Genomic DNA, 16,780 nt, shown 5'->3' on the forward strand with positions numbered 1-16,780 from the left:
CGCGCGCGCGCGAACCCGCGCGTCGCCGTCGCCTCTACTGGGGCTTCTTTTCGGGCCGCGGCCGCGTCAAGCCCGGGGGCCGCTGGCGCGAGGCCGCTTGGCAGCTCTGTGACTACTACCTGCCCTACGCGCTGGGCGGCGGCTACGTGCTCTCGGCCGACCTGGTGCACTACCTGCGCCTCAGCCGCGAGTACCTGCGCGCCTGGCACAGCGAGGACGTGTCGCTGGGCGCCTGGCTGGCGCCGGTGGACGTCCAGCGCGAGCACGACCCGCGCTTCGACACCGAGTACAAGTCCCGCGGCTGCAGCAACCAGTACCTGGTGACTCACAAGCAGAGCCTGGAGGACATGCTGGAGAAGCACCAGACGCTGATGCGGGAGGGCCGCCTGTGCAGGCAGGAGGTGCAGCTGCGCCTGTCCTACATCTACGACTGGTCCGCGCCCCCCTCGCAGTGCTGTCAGAGGAAGGAGGGCATCCCCTGAGCTGCGGCCGCAGCCGACCCGCCGTGAGTCGCACGGAGGCCGGGACAGGGGCCCCAAGGCGGCCGCCGCCGCGACGGTCGTTCAGGGCCCTGTGAGGCAGCCGCTGAGGCGGCCTCCCGCCGGCCTTGCACGGGCACGGCTGACGGGTTCTGGCCGGGTGTCCGGAAGGAGCCCAGCCCTCAAGGGGACCTGGCTTCTGCGGCGACCGGTAGGGTTTTCAGGCAGACGCCAAGCGACAGCGGACAGCTCGCAGGTCCCAGCTCCGGTGGGCGCGCCCAGGGCCGTGCACCCCAGCGGCCGCCACCGGGCCTCGCTCGGGAGCATCTTGTTCTGGGCCTGGGAGGCCCCTGGGACTTGCCAGGGCAGCACCTTACATCCAGGTAGAAACGTCGGGTCCCTGGATCTCAGCCGGCATCGGCCTGGCTGTGAAGACGCCCAGCTTTGGGCGAGCTGGCAGGGCTTTGCCGCCGCGCCCCGGCCTGTCCTTCTCCCGACGTAGGGGCCAGCAGCAGCGAGAGGCTGGAGCTGACCACAGAGAAAGAATCTGGACTCGTTCAGGGGTGGGGACTGTGCCTTGTCCTGCATCCTGTGGTGACCGTCCACGTAGGAAATCACTGCCCAGAGAGCCGCGGCTGCAGGGATCTGACCCTCGGGCCCTTGCATGTTGCACCTTCGCTGCGACGCACTCCAGTGGCTTTTCATCCGAATTGCTGTAGCCGTATCGAGTTAGGTTACCTGCTTCTGTGTTTCGTGTTGGTACCATTTGTCATGTGCAAGTCTAGGGTTTACACTTGGTGTCACTGTTTCACAGCCTCAGTGGTGTTTTGGTCTGTGTTGCTCCAAAGTGAATCTGTGATCAGTGTGCTTCGGCGCGAGTCTGTGACTTATAAATATTGTAAATTCGTGTAGATAAGAGTTTTAAGTTGGGAGCGTGTGGGTCTCAGTATATTTTTTAAATTATTTAAGGGAAGACTTTTCTATCAGAACTTGGAATTTGTGGATTAATCTGTTTTTACAGCTTGAGTTGTAGGCTCGTTGCTGCATGTGTGTTTAAATGTGGAAGAATTCTAAAATTGTCCATTTCTCTTTTTAGTTGACACTGGAAAGTCAGTCCCATTGTCTCTTTCTGAAAAGACTCCTTTTAAGGCTTCCTCACGGCCGTGCAGGCCAAAGTGTTCCTCACATGCACATCTGTTATTTTAGACTCTGGGTCCAAGTTCCAGGAATCTGAACCCTTGAAAGTATCGGTGAGGTGTCCGTTCTGTCTTTAGAAAGGCTTCGCCGGCTGCCGCGTCCTTCTGGAGACAGAATGCATTTACGTGCACCGCCCCCCTGACCGATCACCCCTCTCAAACCTGGACACATCCTCGGACACTCAGGCTCCCTTTTTTCCCCATTAAATGTGAAATTGAGCGCTGTGACCGTCACAGAAGTCAAATAGAGAGGCTCCGGGACAGCCGCGAGCCCCTCCCGGTGCAGTGGTGTGTGGTCCTACAGAGCTCTTCTGGGGTCTGACCTGGGTTTGCTGTCTGGGGAGCCTGGCCACGCGGCCAGTGTCCGCAGTGCACCTCGGGCAACGCAAACAGAAGGCACAGACCTCTGACCTGCCACTCTCTGGTGTTCTCGGGCCATGGATCGTAAGAGCGGGCGTCTTAGCTTGGGCCGAGGTAACAAAATGCCACAGATGTGTGTCCCTCACAGTCTGCAGGCTCTAAAATCACATGTGATCCGCCCCACCTGGGCTGGGTGGTGAGGGCCCTCTTCCCGGCCTGCAGGCGGCTGCCTTCTCACCACAGCCTTGTGACGGGAGAGAGACAAAGCGAGTGCCTGGTGTCTCTTTTTACAAGGATGCTGATCCCACCAGAGGGCCCACCTGCATGACCTCAGCTACCACCACCTCCAGATGCTATCACATTGGAAGTTGAGGCTTCAGTCTGAGTTTGGGGGGATGTAGTCCACAGCGGCAGGTTTGGGTTATTTTTGTTGAAAGGTAGAAGGATATCCGGAGTTTGGAGTCTTGGGCCAGAAGGAAGCGGGGGATGGTCTTGTGGTTGCGATTCTCCTACCTTTAGAAGGTGGAAGCCGGGCCAGAGAGGTCCCAAGATCTGACAAATTCTGATTACAAGGTGAACGTCGGCTTTCTGATTGGCCAGTTCGAGCCAGGACTGACCTTCCCCCTGTGAACACCTGGTTCACAGGACAAGGGTTCACAAGAGGAGCCAGGTTTGGGGACACCGGGGTGAGCAGAATGGGACCCTGCCGACCTTTTTCACCTGAACGTGTTGTGTGAACGTCGGGATCGTCGGAGGAGTTGGCGTGTGCCCGTGTCCGTCCTTCTTCTGCAGACAGCTTGCCGGCACCCACGTGCCGGGGGCAGAGCCAGGCTCCGAGCCCAGGGGTGGACCTCTGATCCCTGCCCTGCGTTGCAGTCCTGCTGTAGTTTCCGGTTCCTCCAGAGCACACCCCATGGGAAGGAAGCATGGCAGCCATGTCCAAGGCCTCCTTGTAAAAAATCTAAAAACCCAGACGTGTCTCTTGAGGCGAGGGGGACCTACGAGACTGAGCATTCGCTTGAATCACATGAAGGTGCCAGTATGCAACCAGTTTTGACAAAAATGGAAACTTCCTATTGTTCAGCCGAAATCATTAAATTTCCATACAGAACAAACCCTCTCCTGGGCTGACTGTGCACATCATTACTGCAGTTGTGACGTCAGGATTCAGACCACACGTTCGATCTGATGGCCAGGGGTCCCTTCCCGGAGTGACCCTCAGCCATCACCTTGCCGGCAATACTGGGGCCCACGGACAGAGCCCGCCCTGGCTGGCGGGTTCTCCAGGTCAGGGTGGCCCCCCCCCCCAGACTGCACCTCCCGCCCACTGAGCCACACACTGCAGGCTGCACACCACCGGGACACGTGTGTCCTAAAGGCCAGTGGCTGAGCCCAACGCCGGCCCAGGGCCCAGGAGACGATAGGCTCTTGGGAGATGGGGAGTCAGACCACCGAACTGGTTTTTACTGGGGGTTTGGGACACAGGACAGCCCACTCTCTCCCAGCCAAACCAGTCTCTCTTTAAGTGGCCGTCAGCCCACACTGGCAGAGAGCATCAGGCCCGGAGGGGCATGGGCCACCCAGCACCACCTCGAGTGGTGCCCCTCTTCTCATGGAGGGCCCTGGCCCCGCCCCTCCCTCCCCCGGGGCCATGGGAGAGCAGGTGTCAGGAGAGGACGCGAGCTGTCCGGACACCAGGATAACACGCCAACGCCTGCATTCAGCACTTCTGCGGGCTGGCGTGCAGCCCTGGCAACGGCCCCTTCATTTTCCTGAGAAAGAGGAAGAGACAGGGCATAGAGACTGAGCGCTTTGGCCAAGGTTCCAGGACTAGAAAATGTCGAAACTTCAGAAACGTTGACAGTAACAGGATGAAGCTCCAAAGAGTTCCATCAGGCAAGAAAAGCCAATCCCAAAAAGTCTGCGTGCCGGCTGCTCCTTGATGCTTGCGCTCCGGACCCAGGGATTTGGAGAGAGGCTCAGGTTGTTTTTAGTCAGTGTGCCCTGGGTTGAGCTAATGTCTCTCTCCTTCTCTGAGCCTAGGGAGCGGGCGGACACCTCCCGTGTCTGTCCTTAAACCACGGCCTGGCCTCAGAACAAACCCTGGGCTCTCGAGGGGTCACAGTCCAAGCCCTGTGAGTCTTCCCGTTTCTGAGACCCCATGAGCCTCCACTCCAGGGTCTCCCCCAGGGGTCACCTTTCGGCCACCCAGAGGACCTTCCCCACATCCTACAGCTTGGGAGCTGAAATAATCCCGTCACCTGGCCTCTGTGGGCACCCATGCCCCCATCTTCAGGGCCAGGGTGGGCTCACTGCCAGCCTGGGCTACCCCCTGGAGCTCCCTACCCTCCTCTGCTCTCACCCCCACACTCTCCTCTGACCCAGCCCTTCCTGCCCCCCGTCTTTCCTGTGGATGGTGCCGTTGGCCCCCCATCCATCCCCGTTCCCCCACTTCATGCCCTCACAGTCTCCTGCAGAAGGCCCAGCACTACCCCCCATGGCCACACCGCAGCCAGGTAACCCTACTCACTGTGCCGACTGCTTCTGAGATCACCCAAAGCCAACAAAACCGCCCACCGCCCCGTGTGTCCTGGGGCCTGCATGCCCTGGGGACTGTCCTCTGCTGGGTGTCTCTGGAGCCCCTCCCCCCTCCCCCCCCCACAGACCCTGTGCCTCCCCCACTGTGGGGTCCCATTGCAGGTGGTGCGGTGGGTGGTGTGGCCTGACGAGTGGTGCGGGGGGGGGGGGGGGGGGGGGGGCAGGACACGCGGGGGGCCGGGCGGCTTTGTTGGGGGGGGGGGGGGAGAGGGAAGACTGACAGTGTCAGGCCTCTGCTCCGGCTGCAGAGAAGGAGACTCGCCGTGGGGCCTCGGCAAGCATCCCACGGACCGAGCTCAGGCACGCTGCTCTGCCCGGGGCCTGGTCCAGCGGGCATCACGGAGGCCGGTGGCCATCGGTGCAGGGCGCCCACTCCCAGCTCCTGGCCTTCCCCTTGGCCCCCGAGGGGCCCAGAACAGGAAATGAGTGAAATCAGAGAAGATCAGCAGTTCTGCAAGGCTAGGGCAGGGCACCAGGGTCAGGGGAATGTGTTCTGGGAGGTCCCAGGGATGTGGGACCCCATTCTGGATGCCAGCCTCAGCTGCCCAAGTCAGAAGACTGGGCAGAGGCGTGGTCCCCAGTCTGAGCACCAGCAGGTGCCCAGGGGTGCCCATCTAGCCCCAGGTCCCTGGTGGGGACCTGGAGAGCATCCCGAGCCTGGGGTGGGGCTCCTGACAGGCTGCTCTCAGGAGACCCAGCCTCTGCAGAAGCTAATGGTGGGGTGGAATGGCTTCTGCCCCTCCCCCGCCTTGACACAGACCTGAGGGCTACACCAGGGCCATCTTGGGAGTAGGGGGTGTGGGGGGGCCCAGGAAGTGACGAGGGTCAAGGTTCTCTGCAGAGGGGTCTCCACTTGAGCTTGGAGATGAAAGCTACCCCCAGGAAGGGAGCCCTGGCAGCTGGGGGGGGGGGGGGGGCGCGGCAGCAGGAACTGGAATCCAAGGAGGTCTAGGCAGGGGTGGCAGTGGGGGAAGCTGCTTGGCCGGTCGCCGCCACTCAGCAGGATGGTCAGGCGCCCTCCCACACACACCTGTGGCCACCTGCCCAGGTGCCCCTGTCGCCCCTGGCCCCAGGTGCCTGCACTTCCTGTGCACATGGCCCCAGAGGCCCTTCTCCCAGCCAGCAGGGTTCACAGATGGCTGGGTGGCAGGGCCCGCCAAGCAGAGCTCAGCTGGTGGTGGCGCTCACAGGCCGGGGAGAAGCCAGCCTTCCAGCTACTCCATGGACTAGCCCGTCTTCCAGAGTAAACACCACAGGCTGCAGCCAGCAGGACGGGAACCCCGTGAGGACCCTCACCTGCAGCCTGCCTCCCACGACCCAGGGCCTGGCCCAGCCCGGTGATCCAAGCCCTGCCCCCGACCTCCAGCGGTGTCCGAGGATCTCAAAGGCCCAACCCCCGAGGGGCCCGGCACCCTGACGCAGGCGCCCACTCGATCCTTCAAAGGAAGTGACAGGTGGATGGCCAGAGCCAGGCTCAAGCCCGCGACAGGAGTCACCACGTCAGGCCCTCTGAGCGTATCTCCAGGCAGGCCCCCACCCTGTCCCTCTGGCCCCAGAGGAGGGATCAGACGACCCCACGACGAAGGTCCTGAAGTGCATCCTTGGGTCTGGCCCTGGTGCAGGCTGCTGTGAGGGCCCCCTGCGGATGGGCTTCTGGGGCCCGGAGGTGGGGGGGGGGGGGCAGGGATTCAGGGCTACGGCAGGGGGCCAGGAGGCAGGCGAGGGGCTGCAGGAAGGCCAAGCGACTGCTTCTGGAGACGCTTTACTTCACAACTGGAGTTTCGCTTGGCCCTCTGACACCTTTCCTGTTCACTCCTGCTCTCGCTGCCACCCCCTCACATACCCAGGTTCCAACAGAGCAGCCTGGAGGGGCCGCGAGTGCAGGTGGGGGTCCCTCCTACCCTCGAGGCCACCCCGGGTGTGTGTGTGACCTGCCGGCTGTTACAAAACTGACATTATCAACCAGAGGAACCCATGAGTCACTGCCCCGGGGCAGGGGCTGCACCCCAAACTCACCCGAACAAAGGCCTTTTGTCCCCAAGCACCACACCCCCGCCCCTAGGCCAGGCCCGCCTGTGCACACCATCAGACTCACAAGTGGGCAGACGTGCCGATGGCGGGAGCAGGCACGGGCTCGACATCCGGACGTGCTTCCCAGCCTTGCTTAACGTGGCTGCAGGGGCCGGGCTCGGGGAGACCCTGAGATGCTGAAGGCCTCAGCTCCTGGCTGACCCCGAGGCAGGGCCCTAAGGTCATGCGGAGCTCGGAGCCGCCTGAACTCAGAGCCCATCGAGTGCACCGTTCAAGCCCGGCCAGTGAGCAAGACCCCGGGGTGCAGTGCCCCACCCTGCTCCCCAGCAGAGGGCTGCCCGGCCTCGGATCGGAGGCCTCAGGTGAGACAAGGCGCACCCCCGCCCCCCGCCATCCCAGTGAGCTTCTGTCCCAGGACAGTGCGCTGCGAGCTTCTCCTTGGGGGTGAGGAAGCCCTCTCCCTTGCCCCCAGCACCCAGAGTCCCCAGCTGTCACAGGGAGTCCAGCTCGAGGACTGACAGCAGCACATCCCCACCCCGGGGTCCGGCGGCTTTGTGACCACGCGCACAGCCCCGCCAGCCGGCCTCCCTGATGCCCAGGACCGAGCACAGCCGTTCCCGAGCTCAGGGACTGGCTGGCCAGGGGCTCCAGCCACTGGGCCCCAGACACCTGCCCTGTGTTTGCTCCCCAGGGGCCTGGTGATTCTAGCTCAGCACACAAGCCCCGGTCCCAGGGCAGAGACAGAGGAGACACAGAGACTCCACCCCACACACATCTCACACACAGCAGCACCGGGCAGCTCCACTGGCCCCGAGACACGATCGCAGCCACAAGGACAGCAAGTCAGCACGGGGAGCCCCAAGAGAAGCACGGACACTCCCGCCCAGACCCCCCCACACCCCAGGCCAGCTCTCAGTCCCTGGCCCAGGCCCTAGGAGTCGGGACGTCCCGACGGGGTGTGAGAACCTCCCAGGCGTGCTTGGAGGACAAGCAGCCGCCCTTGGAACAGCCCTCCCACTCATCAGCCCCAGGTCCAACCCCAAGGGAGGGAAGTCACGCCCAAAGCTGGGCCCTGGCCACCAAGGGCCAGCCTGTCCTGGCTGTATCCTAAAGTCCACACTTCTTCCAGGGCCCAGGCTGGGGGGGAGGGTGCTCTTCTGGAAACCTCACCCCTACCCTGTCCCATCCCACAGGCCTCTCAGAGGAGGACCACGGGAAGAGGGGACGGGCAGCCTTCTCGCTCATAGCCAGGACCCCCCCCCATCCTGCCCCTCCAGCCTCCTGCCACGGACCGAGGTTGGGGCCTGCCTGCTAAGCTAGTGGGGGCTCCTGGCCCCCAAGAGGACTTTCCAGCTGTCCTGAGCCAGATGCCCACATTCCTGTCTGCCCTCAAACACAGCACATGGAGGGCACTGGAGGGGCAGGCCATGACCCAGCCCCGAGACACCCCACCCCCAGGGCCCCAAGGCCTACAACCAGGCCACGGACCCAAGACCAGGGATCTGGCAGCGGAGGGCTGGGGCGTGCCAGAGGAAGCCTGCCCCCTCCCAGGGGCCCCTACCTAGCACAGCAGGGCCTAGAGCCCTCCCTGGCAAGCCCCAGGGTCAGATGGAGGTTCCGGGACTGAGCCCTAAAAGAGGTCAGTGAAGTCAGCCCATTACTTCCCGCTGCTCCTGGGCAGGGCTTGGGGTCAACAGTCAACCCGAGGCTCTCCAGAGCTGTGTGGCCCAGCCAGAGGCTCAGGCCACCCCAGAGCCCAGCTATGAAACCAGAAGAGACCAGGCCCAGGATAACGGCCCCATCTCCCAAGCTCTCCCACTCCCTGGAACCCTGCTCAGGCTGAGTATCACTGCAAGGACCCAGGGCCACTTAGGGGGCTCCAGACCCTTCCCAAGGCCCCAGGGAGCTTTTCAAACACCACAGTTCGGGCTGAAGAGAATACAGCAACAAGCTTCCACTGAAGTAGGTCCCAGAGTCAGCTACTTAAAAACCTTGATCTTTTCCATTCGACAGAACACTGCTTCCCTTTGTGTCTGGGAGCTCCTGAAGGCAGGAGAGATGAGAGGATGCAGCTGGGCCCAGGGTATGCCTGTGGGAGCCTCGCCCTGCACTGGCCCCTTGCTCACACTGGGGGGCCACCCTGTGTCCTTGGGGGCCTGTCTGAGCCTGGGGCCCGAACGCTGTGACCACCCCAGCTCACAGCGCTCGAAGCTGATTGGCGGTCACGACGGCCCACCCCGGCCCCCCATGCCTCTGCTCTCACATCCTCAGCCACGGGGGCTCAGCTGGAGACAGCACATTCCAGGGGACTGCAGCGAAGTGGCTAATGACCTCTGGTTAGGGTGGCAGAGACAGGGGGAAAGACCAGACGGACCGGGAGGCAGGTGCAGTCAGGCGCCACAACCTGGCCCTGGCCCCCTGCCCCCGGTGGGCTCCAAGGGGCTGGCCTGGCTCGTCCTTGTCCTCGCGTCCCCACCTCTCATCTGTCATCCCCTGTCTGTCACTCTCTGCAGGCTCTGGGTCTCCATCTCTGTCATCGCCGCCCCCAGAGCAGCTCTGGGTATGTGAGACCTGCCCCCTCCCGGACCAGGCTGGGCGGGGGACTGGCTGGTGTTGAAGGACCTGCGGGAGAGCTCCTGGATGCAGTGAGGCCCCGGGCCCGGCTGAGTCTGGCTGGGTGCTGGCCACGATCCCTCAGTATCCCCTCCCACTGTGCCCTGGGGCAGCCCCATCAGCCCACAGGCTGTTACTCCTCTATAAACTGGTGCCCATGGCCAAGCCAAGCTTGGCCAGCCTGGTACGGAACCTCGGTCATGGGAAGTGGGGGACGGTGTGTCCTCCCGAGCCTCTGCCTCCCCTGTGTGCCCCTCCTCTCCCAGCCTCCTCACTGGAGACCCCAGGAAGGCACCCGCGCCCCACCCCCACAAGCTACCAGAGTATCCCCACTCAGACCAGGCCGGTGCCTGCAGCTGAAGCAGAGACACCCCCCACTCAGCCCCCCAGCCCCTGACGCCAGCCTGGGACGACCAGGGAGAGAGGTGGGGTGGGTCATCGGCCAAGCCCTGGGCTGCACGGGCTGGCGCCAGTCTGGCACCACTGCTCTCCCGCCTCATTACCCAGCAGGCTGCAGGGAGGGTCCCTCCCATGCTCCGCCCCCCCCCACGCGATGCCCCCCCCCCACAGGGGTCAGGGTCCCCAGGGGGAGAAGCTGAACAATGGCCCTTGGGCTCCAACCTCTACCTGCCCCGTCCCTCCGTCTACAGGGTGAAAGAGGCCCTTCCCTGCTCAGCCTTGGAAATGGGGCTTCAGGCCCTGCTGCTGCGGACCCGAGCCCCACCTCCAGCCCCCGGGCTTCTGTGGAGGGGTCAGGGGCCTCACCTCAGCCCTCCAGGTGGGGCCGCCTGCCGAGGACCCGGGTGCCAACCAGAGATAGTATCTCAGCAGCTCTGCGGAGGCCCAGACATCCCAAGATCAATTTACATTCTTTGGTCTGGGTTTGCTGGAGCCAAGACGGGGTAGGGGTAGAGGGCCCCAAACCCACAGGACGGGCGGGCACGGCCTTGGCCGCCCCACCTGGGGTTTGCATCCACCTAACGTGGCAGCCACCAAGGAGAAGCGGGGAGTCAGCGAGGTGCCCTGCCAGCCTGGGCCTGGACCACCCTGGGCCCCGCCCTGCAAACGCAGGCGCACTCGGCACCCCAGCGTGGGCAGGAACGCCCTCTGGGCTCACGTGTGGGGTTTGGTGACCTGCACACGCACGTGCAATTTTGTGTGCGGCCCACACCCGTGGGCTCCCTGCACCTGCCCCACGGGACAAGGCCCTCCCAAGGGCTCCCCACCTTGCGCTCCGCACCCCAGACAGGCACAGCACGCGGCATCTGGCCACCACCTGACCAACTTCTGATGCTGAACGGGTCTGGGCCCCTGGCCCTTCACGTGTCCACAGACCGCTGCCTCCAAGGCTGGACATGAGGCCACACGTCCTTCCAGGGCCACACCTGCGCCCCCCTCCGCCCCATGACTACAAAGTGACCAGGCGACAGGGAGGGCTGAGAGCTCTTTATTGCTGTCACCACAGGTTTTACAGAGGACAGTGGGGGGTGGGTGGGGGGCCCTGTCTGGCCCTCACGTGCCCAGGAGCAGGCCGGAGAAGCTGGAGCCACTCTGGATCGTGAGGGCTGTCCCAGAGCCGTTGTCCACAAAGATGGAGGCGTACTGTCCGGCCTGCAGACATCCCACAGTGGATGTCACCACCCACGACGCCCGCCTGCCCGGGGGAGCGCGTGGAGGGATGAAGCTCAAGCCCCAGCACACAGCACCCACCCCAGGGGTCATCTGGCCGATGCTCCGGGCCTCGGATCCCCCCCCCCCCCCGGCCCGCCCCCCCCCCCCCCGGTGCAGCCCCCTGGCCTCACCTGCAAGTGCAGCAGACCCTGGACTTGCATGGTGAAGACCCTGCCTCGGCTCTCCAGGCCCGAGATGGCCTCCAGGGACCTGGACAGGGCGCGCGGGACAGGGGTGAGGGCACAGCTGACTGCGGGGCCAGGACCCCACCCCCATACACAGTGCGGTCGACACTGGGGCACCACCCCCCGTGACCGCCCAGCATTCAGGGTGCCCCCTAGGAAGGCCCACTCACATGTGTCGATGACACAGGGACTCAATGCAGACGAGCGCCCGCACTGTGTCCCGAGCCCGCAGCCGTGCCCTGCCCTGCGGCTCCCTGTGGTCTGTGGAGACAGGGCCTGGCCTGCAACAGCCCTCAAGGAGGACGGAGCAGAGAGGGGCGGGGGGCTGGGACTGGGGGCCTTCAGGACGCACTGCCAGATGTAGGCCCGGGAGCGGCTGAGGGCTGGGGGAGGGTGGCCCTGAGTGAGACCCCCAGGGAGGTGGGGTTGTAGCAAAGGACCCGGGCCTGGGGGCCGGCCCCACTCACCCACGTGCAGGCTGGCAGAAAACTGGAAGATGGCGGTCACTGGGGCTGTGAACCGGCCCGAGGCCAGGCTCAAGCCGGACCCCCGCAGGAAGGCGCCCTGGGCAGTGGGCTGGAGGGATAGCAGGTGAACAGCCAGCTGCAGCGCCTGGGCCCTCATCTTGCACATCCAGCCTGGGGGAGGCGCCTGTGACCAACAGCCGCCACCCCAAGCAGGCCCCAGGTGGGCAAGGTGGGGGGTGACCTACGCGTCTATGCTCCTCTGGGCCCCTGGGCACAGGCTCCAGGCCCCAAGGGATGGATGAACCCTCAAGAGCCCCCACCTGGAAAGGTATCCCTGCCTCCCGGCCACCTTGGATCCCACCCAGTCATGGCACACGAGACCTGCTGACCCTGACCTAGGTCACCTCCCCCTGCATGTATGTGCTGGGTGGCTGTCCCAGGCTGGCTGTGAGCACTGCCCCCACCCCCCCCCCCCCCAGTGGTGGGGAGCCCACCCAGCACCACGCACCCCGCTGGCCCGCGCTGGTACATGAGGAAGGCCTACAGCAGATGCCCCAAGAGGACCGGGGCCCCCCCGAGCCCCCGAGCCCACTCACAGCCTGGAAGCCACGCAGCTCCAGCAGTGTCCTCTCGTCCACCACTGTAGGGCCCTTCAGTCCACAGTGGAAGGCCTCAGCCACCAGCCACCTGCCTGTCCCTTCAGGCAGCAAGGGGCTCAGCAGCCCCAAGAACCGGCGCTCGGTGGCCTCTGCGGGGAAAAGGGTGAGGCAGCACCTCGGGGTCAGTGTGGGGTCACCCCCAGGGCCCCAGGCGGGAAGAGTCAGGGACAGGGGCCTCACCTTTCAGCATCTCCTGAAACTCTCGCAACAGGGCCTCCTGGTTGACTGCTGCACCGGGGGGGCCGGGGGGCCCAGGGGGCCCAGGAGGCCCTGGGGGGCCAGAGAGGCTTCGCTGCGGGGAGGCAGGAGAAAAGTGAGGGTCCTAGTTGGAGCCACAGCCACCCCTGCCCTGGGTTCAGACCCCGGGGCTCACCGACTTCTTGTCCCGGCCCCGGCACCGTCTCTTCGAGGCCCCATCATCTGGCCGCCGGACAAAGTTCAGCCATGTCATGTGGGCATCTGAGAACTCAGGCCCCAAGGCCTCAGGCGGCTGCAGGGCCAGGGAACAGGGCTAGTGTGCTGGTCACCGGGCCCTAATGAGTCCTGCCCTACTGCCCCCAGCGGACAGCGGGGAACCTCAGGGCCGAGGCCACCTTGGGCAGGACTCAGGGTACACACAAGAAAAGTGGCAACGGGGCACCGCGGGCCACCCCTGGGGACCCAGACCAGGATGAGACACAGGACAAGGGCTCGGGGCCTGATATCCAGGCACCGTGGTCTGGGTTCTGTATTAGAACGACCATGTCCCCTCCCACTGGACCCTGTTCCCAAGCGGATGGGCACGCCTGTGTATACACAAGGCCAGCCCCCAAGTCCCAACAGAGGCCTGACCCTGGCTGAGGCGGGCAGCAGTGAAGAGCAGCGAGTTCTCTGTGGGGCTTCTCGAGAGTCCCAGAGCCATGCGAAACCAGGGGGAGGACAGGCACAGGCCTTGCTTTGTGTTGGACATGAGTGTGTGAGCTGGTGGCCTTGGCCCCCCAGCCGGCCCTGCTGTTCAGGCTCTGACCCAGGCCACAGCTGGCCAGTCCACCTCACTGTTGGAGCGAGGTTTGGGAGAGAGCCACCACCATGGGGCTCGCAGAGATCTGGCCGCTCCCTTCGGGCTGACCCAGGCAGGGCAAGCTGAGCAGTCCTGACCCGGGGTCCAGGCTGGCAGTCAGCCCTCAGTCCCTAGCTTAGCAAGAGCCAGGCGCCCAGGACAGGTGCCGCCTCCTGACCTGGGAAAGCCAGGGCCTCCTCTCCATAGACCAGGCCAGGTCTCTATCCTGGGGGGGATGGGAAGGGCAGGTAGGGTAGGGTACCTCCCACCCCTGGTCTGGGCCCCACCCAGAGAAGAGAAGGACGCCAAGAACTTCAGAATGTCCGGGAGCGCCTGGGGGGCTCAGTCGGTTGAGCGTCCGACTTGGGTTCAGGTCATGATCTCGCGGTTCGTGAATTCAAGCCCCGCGTCGGGCTCTGTGCTGACAGCTCGGAGCCTGGAGCCTGCTTCGGATGCTGTGTCTCCCTCTCTCTGTCCCTCCCCCACTCATGCTCTGTCTCTGTCTCTCAAAAATAAACAAACATTAAAAAGATTTAAAAAAAAAAAAAAAAAAAAAAAAACAACTTTGGACCGTCCTGGTTCCTCGCATATCTGGTATCTGCCCGGTCCCCTGGCTGCCACCCACCCTGGCCACGCTTGAGGGACCCAGGAGCCCTGAGAGACCGGTACATCAGTGGCGTCTAGCGGCCAAGGGCTGCAGGAGCAGGGGACAAGTGCAAGATGAGCTCATCCCTAACAAGAAGAGCAGGAGCTCCAGTGTCTGGGGAGGGCTGTCCGGGGCACGTGTCCCATGGCAGCCCCCCAACCCACGGAGACCACTCCTGGAATAGAGATTTTCCTGTTTGTCCCCAGGCTGACTCGTGCCACGCAGGGCAGGGAACGGCCACTAAGCACCTTCCCCTGGGTGACTGGCCGGAATCGGCCCCAGAAGCTGCGGGGAGCCCACTCTTCTCCGGCTCGGCCTGCCCGTCTGGCAAACGGGGCCCCGGGCTCCAACGGGCGGCGTGGGCTGAGAGCAGCCTGGCTGGCCGCCGCAGAGACGCCCTTGGGAGGCGGGAGGCCAGGATCAAAGGCGTGAGGGCTGGGGGGTGGGGGACCTGTCCCAGCAACGGCCTCTCCCTTCCCAGTCCCGCGGCGGCCCCCAGGTGGGCAGCTGCACAAAGCCACCAGGCCTGCTGGAGTCAGCTCCGAGACCCCCTCTGGAGATACTAGGTGCAGGAAAGGTGGAGGACCAGGGCTGAGGTGGGTGCGGGGAACTTTTGTCTCAGAGAGGACCCAGGGCCAGACTGGGGCCAGAGGGACTGCAATATCCAGGAACACAGCCCGTGCCAGAGGCCGGAGAGGGTGCTGGCTACGCAGTGAGCGATCAGGGTAAGGACCTCCAGGAAGCACAGGGTCCAGGCTAGCCTGCGCCCCTCCGGCCACTCAAGTTGTGGGGGACCTGGATTCCCAACGAGGAGTCTAGAACTCCTCCCCACCCACTCCTGAATTAGCAGTTACACCAAACGGCAGCACGTGGAACCTAGGGCTTCAAAGCGTTCACTGTAACCCCTCTGGGAAGTCCCTCTCCTCCCCCGCCCCTTCCCCTGGGCCAGGGGGGCCCCATGGATGCCCCAATAGCAGCCGCTGCAAATCGTGCCCAAAGTCCCACTTCGTGGGGACAGGATGGGGAGGGCTGCAGAGCCGGGGGCCCCCCTGAAGTCTACAAAGGGCGTGCACACCCGCACCCACGTGCAACCGGCCCGCATGTACCTTGGGGGAGCCTGGCAGCCCCTCGCTGTTGGACGCGGTGGCGGTGGGGTGCTCGGTGCGCTGGCCGGGCTGCCGTGGCCTCTTGGGCTCCCGCCGCGCCCCGATGCCCCCGAGGAGCACAAGCTGCAGCCAGAGGAGGGCTGCGGCAGCCCGGGCCCAGTGCATGGCGGCCGGCCCGCAGCTCCGGACCTCGGTGATGGCTCAGCGCTGCGGGTGGGGACAGCCCAGTGTGCTCATGGGGGCAGCAGCACAGCCGCACTCAGGGCCCCGGTGCGGGGACACGGCCCCAGGGGGCGCCCGGCTGCTGCCGGTGCATGTGCACACAGGGTGAGCTGGAGCAGCGGTGGGGCGGGCACGACGACGGCAGACGCGCTCCTGCTCCCTTAGGCTGGGGCCGGCGCCCGCCTCCCCTCACGCGCGGCGCCCCGGGCCGCCCGCGCCGCCGCCAAATAAACCCTCCCCTCCTCCCCGAAGCTCCAAGGGGGAGGGCTCACACTCGGCTGGTCTGGTCGGCCGGCGCCGCCGAGGGCTCCCAGGCCAGCCCGGGGGCGTGGATCCGCGCCTCCCGCAGGCGCTCTGAGCCTTTGGAAACAGCCCCCACCCTTCCCCCCCCCCCCAAGGGCCAACTCACCCTGGAAACTGTTCACACGAATTCACCCCACCCGCCTCCCAGCTCAGCTCCTGACACCTCACATCCAGCCCCTTCAGGGTGGTGGCCCAGGGTAGGGGAGCCCTCCATCAGGACCAACAGCCCCAACTGCCCTTCCTCCGTATGACCCACCTCACTCGGGCCCCCCAAGCCCTCTACACAGCAACCCCTACCCCAGGGTCCCAGCGATGCCCAGAAGCCTGGCTCAGATCGCACTCCTGAGAAAGGCGGGACCCAGGAAGCAGGACAGCTGACCCAGCCGGCTCCCAGCCTTGTCCTGGCAGTGGGCGCTGGCCCTCCACTAGCGGGGAGCCTGGCTAGTGAGGGGAGGGACTGACTGACCTCAGAGCAAAGGCACGGTGGGTGGCCCCGGCCGCCCCAACGTCCTTCTGCCCCCTCCTCTTCTTGGGGCACGAGGCCAACCGTTACTGCCTGAGGGGCTGCCCTCACCCAAACAGGCCTCTGTGCTTCTGATCGTCCTGAGCCAGCAGGGGAAAGGGAGCGGAGTCCCCAGGCCTTTGCACCCCAACCTGGAGGTCAGCACAAGTGTGAGCCCCTGGGTGGCCGTGTGGCGCCAGAGGAGCCGGTTCCCTCCACAGCTGTCCGCCCAAGGAGAGGGAGCTCGGGATCTCCCCTCAGCTGGACCTGAGCAACAGTGGGCGGGTCCCCAGGGAGAGCTGGGACCCATCCTGAACCACCTCCAGGGTGCACGCCGCGGGCAACGGGTCCGCCAGGGCCAGCCCAAGCCAACAAGCCGCACAGACTCACTCGCCGCGTGGTGAGGGCCTGCGTGGGGACCGAGGCTAGGACGGGTCAGAGCCATGGCTATAGCCCCCGCAGGAGCTGCTGCTTGCAGTCCGGCCTAGAGGAAGGTGGGGCACACCGGTCCTGGTGGAGGAGTCCTCCAGGCACCCCTCAACTTCCCGATGTCTGCCAGGAATGCTGAGGCACCGAGACAAGCCTGGTGGGGAAGGTGTGAGGAGTGTCCGCCCAGGGTCATCCGTCCCCTCTGCTGGCTCAGGCAGAGATGGTCGGTCACCTCCAGGGACAACAGAGGCCGGCTCTGGTGAACCCGGAGCTC

The 16,780-nt window shown here is 64.8% G+C and overlaps 1 protein-coding gene across 2 annotated transcripts; it reads right to left on the minus strand.

Annotated features, from left to right (window-relative positions):
• Nucleotides 1-10,708: 10,708 nt before the first annotated feature.
• C1QTNF12 (C1q and TNF related 12) lies at nt 10,709-15,547 on the minus strand. 2 transcript variants are annotated; one of them, XM_040458000.1, is made up of 8 exons: nt 15,051-15,547; nt 12,633-12,749; nt 12,440-12,551; nt 12,197-12,348; nt 11,601-11,784; nt 11,304-11,394; nt 11,080-11,158; nt 10,709-10,888 (listed from the first exon to the last, which is right to left on the minus strand). In XM_040458000.1, the coding sequence occupies exons 1-8, from the start codon at nt 15,213-15,215 to the stop codon at nt 10,790-10,792; spliced, it is 999 nt and encodes a 332-aa protein (XP_040313934.1). In that variant the 5' UTR covers nt 15,216-15,547; the 3' UTR covers nt 10,709-10,789. The 2 variants fall into 2 exon arrangements, with proteins under 2 accessions (XP_040313934.1, XP_040313945.1); XM_040458011.1 differs by having other exon boundaries at nt 11,601-11,709; nt 15,051-15,530.
• Nucleotides 15,548-16,780: the final 1,233 nt, after the last annotated feature.

Source organism: Herpailurus yagouaroundi, unplaced genomic scaffold, assembly GCF_014898765.1.
Source record: "Herpailurus yagouaroundi ecotype Mexico unplaced genomic scaffold, PumYag 77, whole genome shotgun sequence".
Lineage (NCBI taxonomy): Eukaryota > Metazoa > Chordata > Mammalia > Carnivora > Felidae > Herpailurus > Herpailurus yagouaroundi.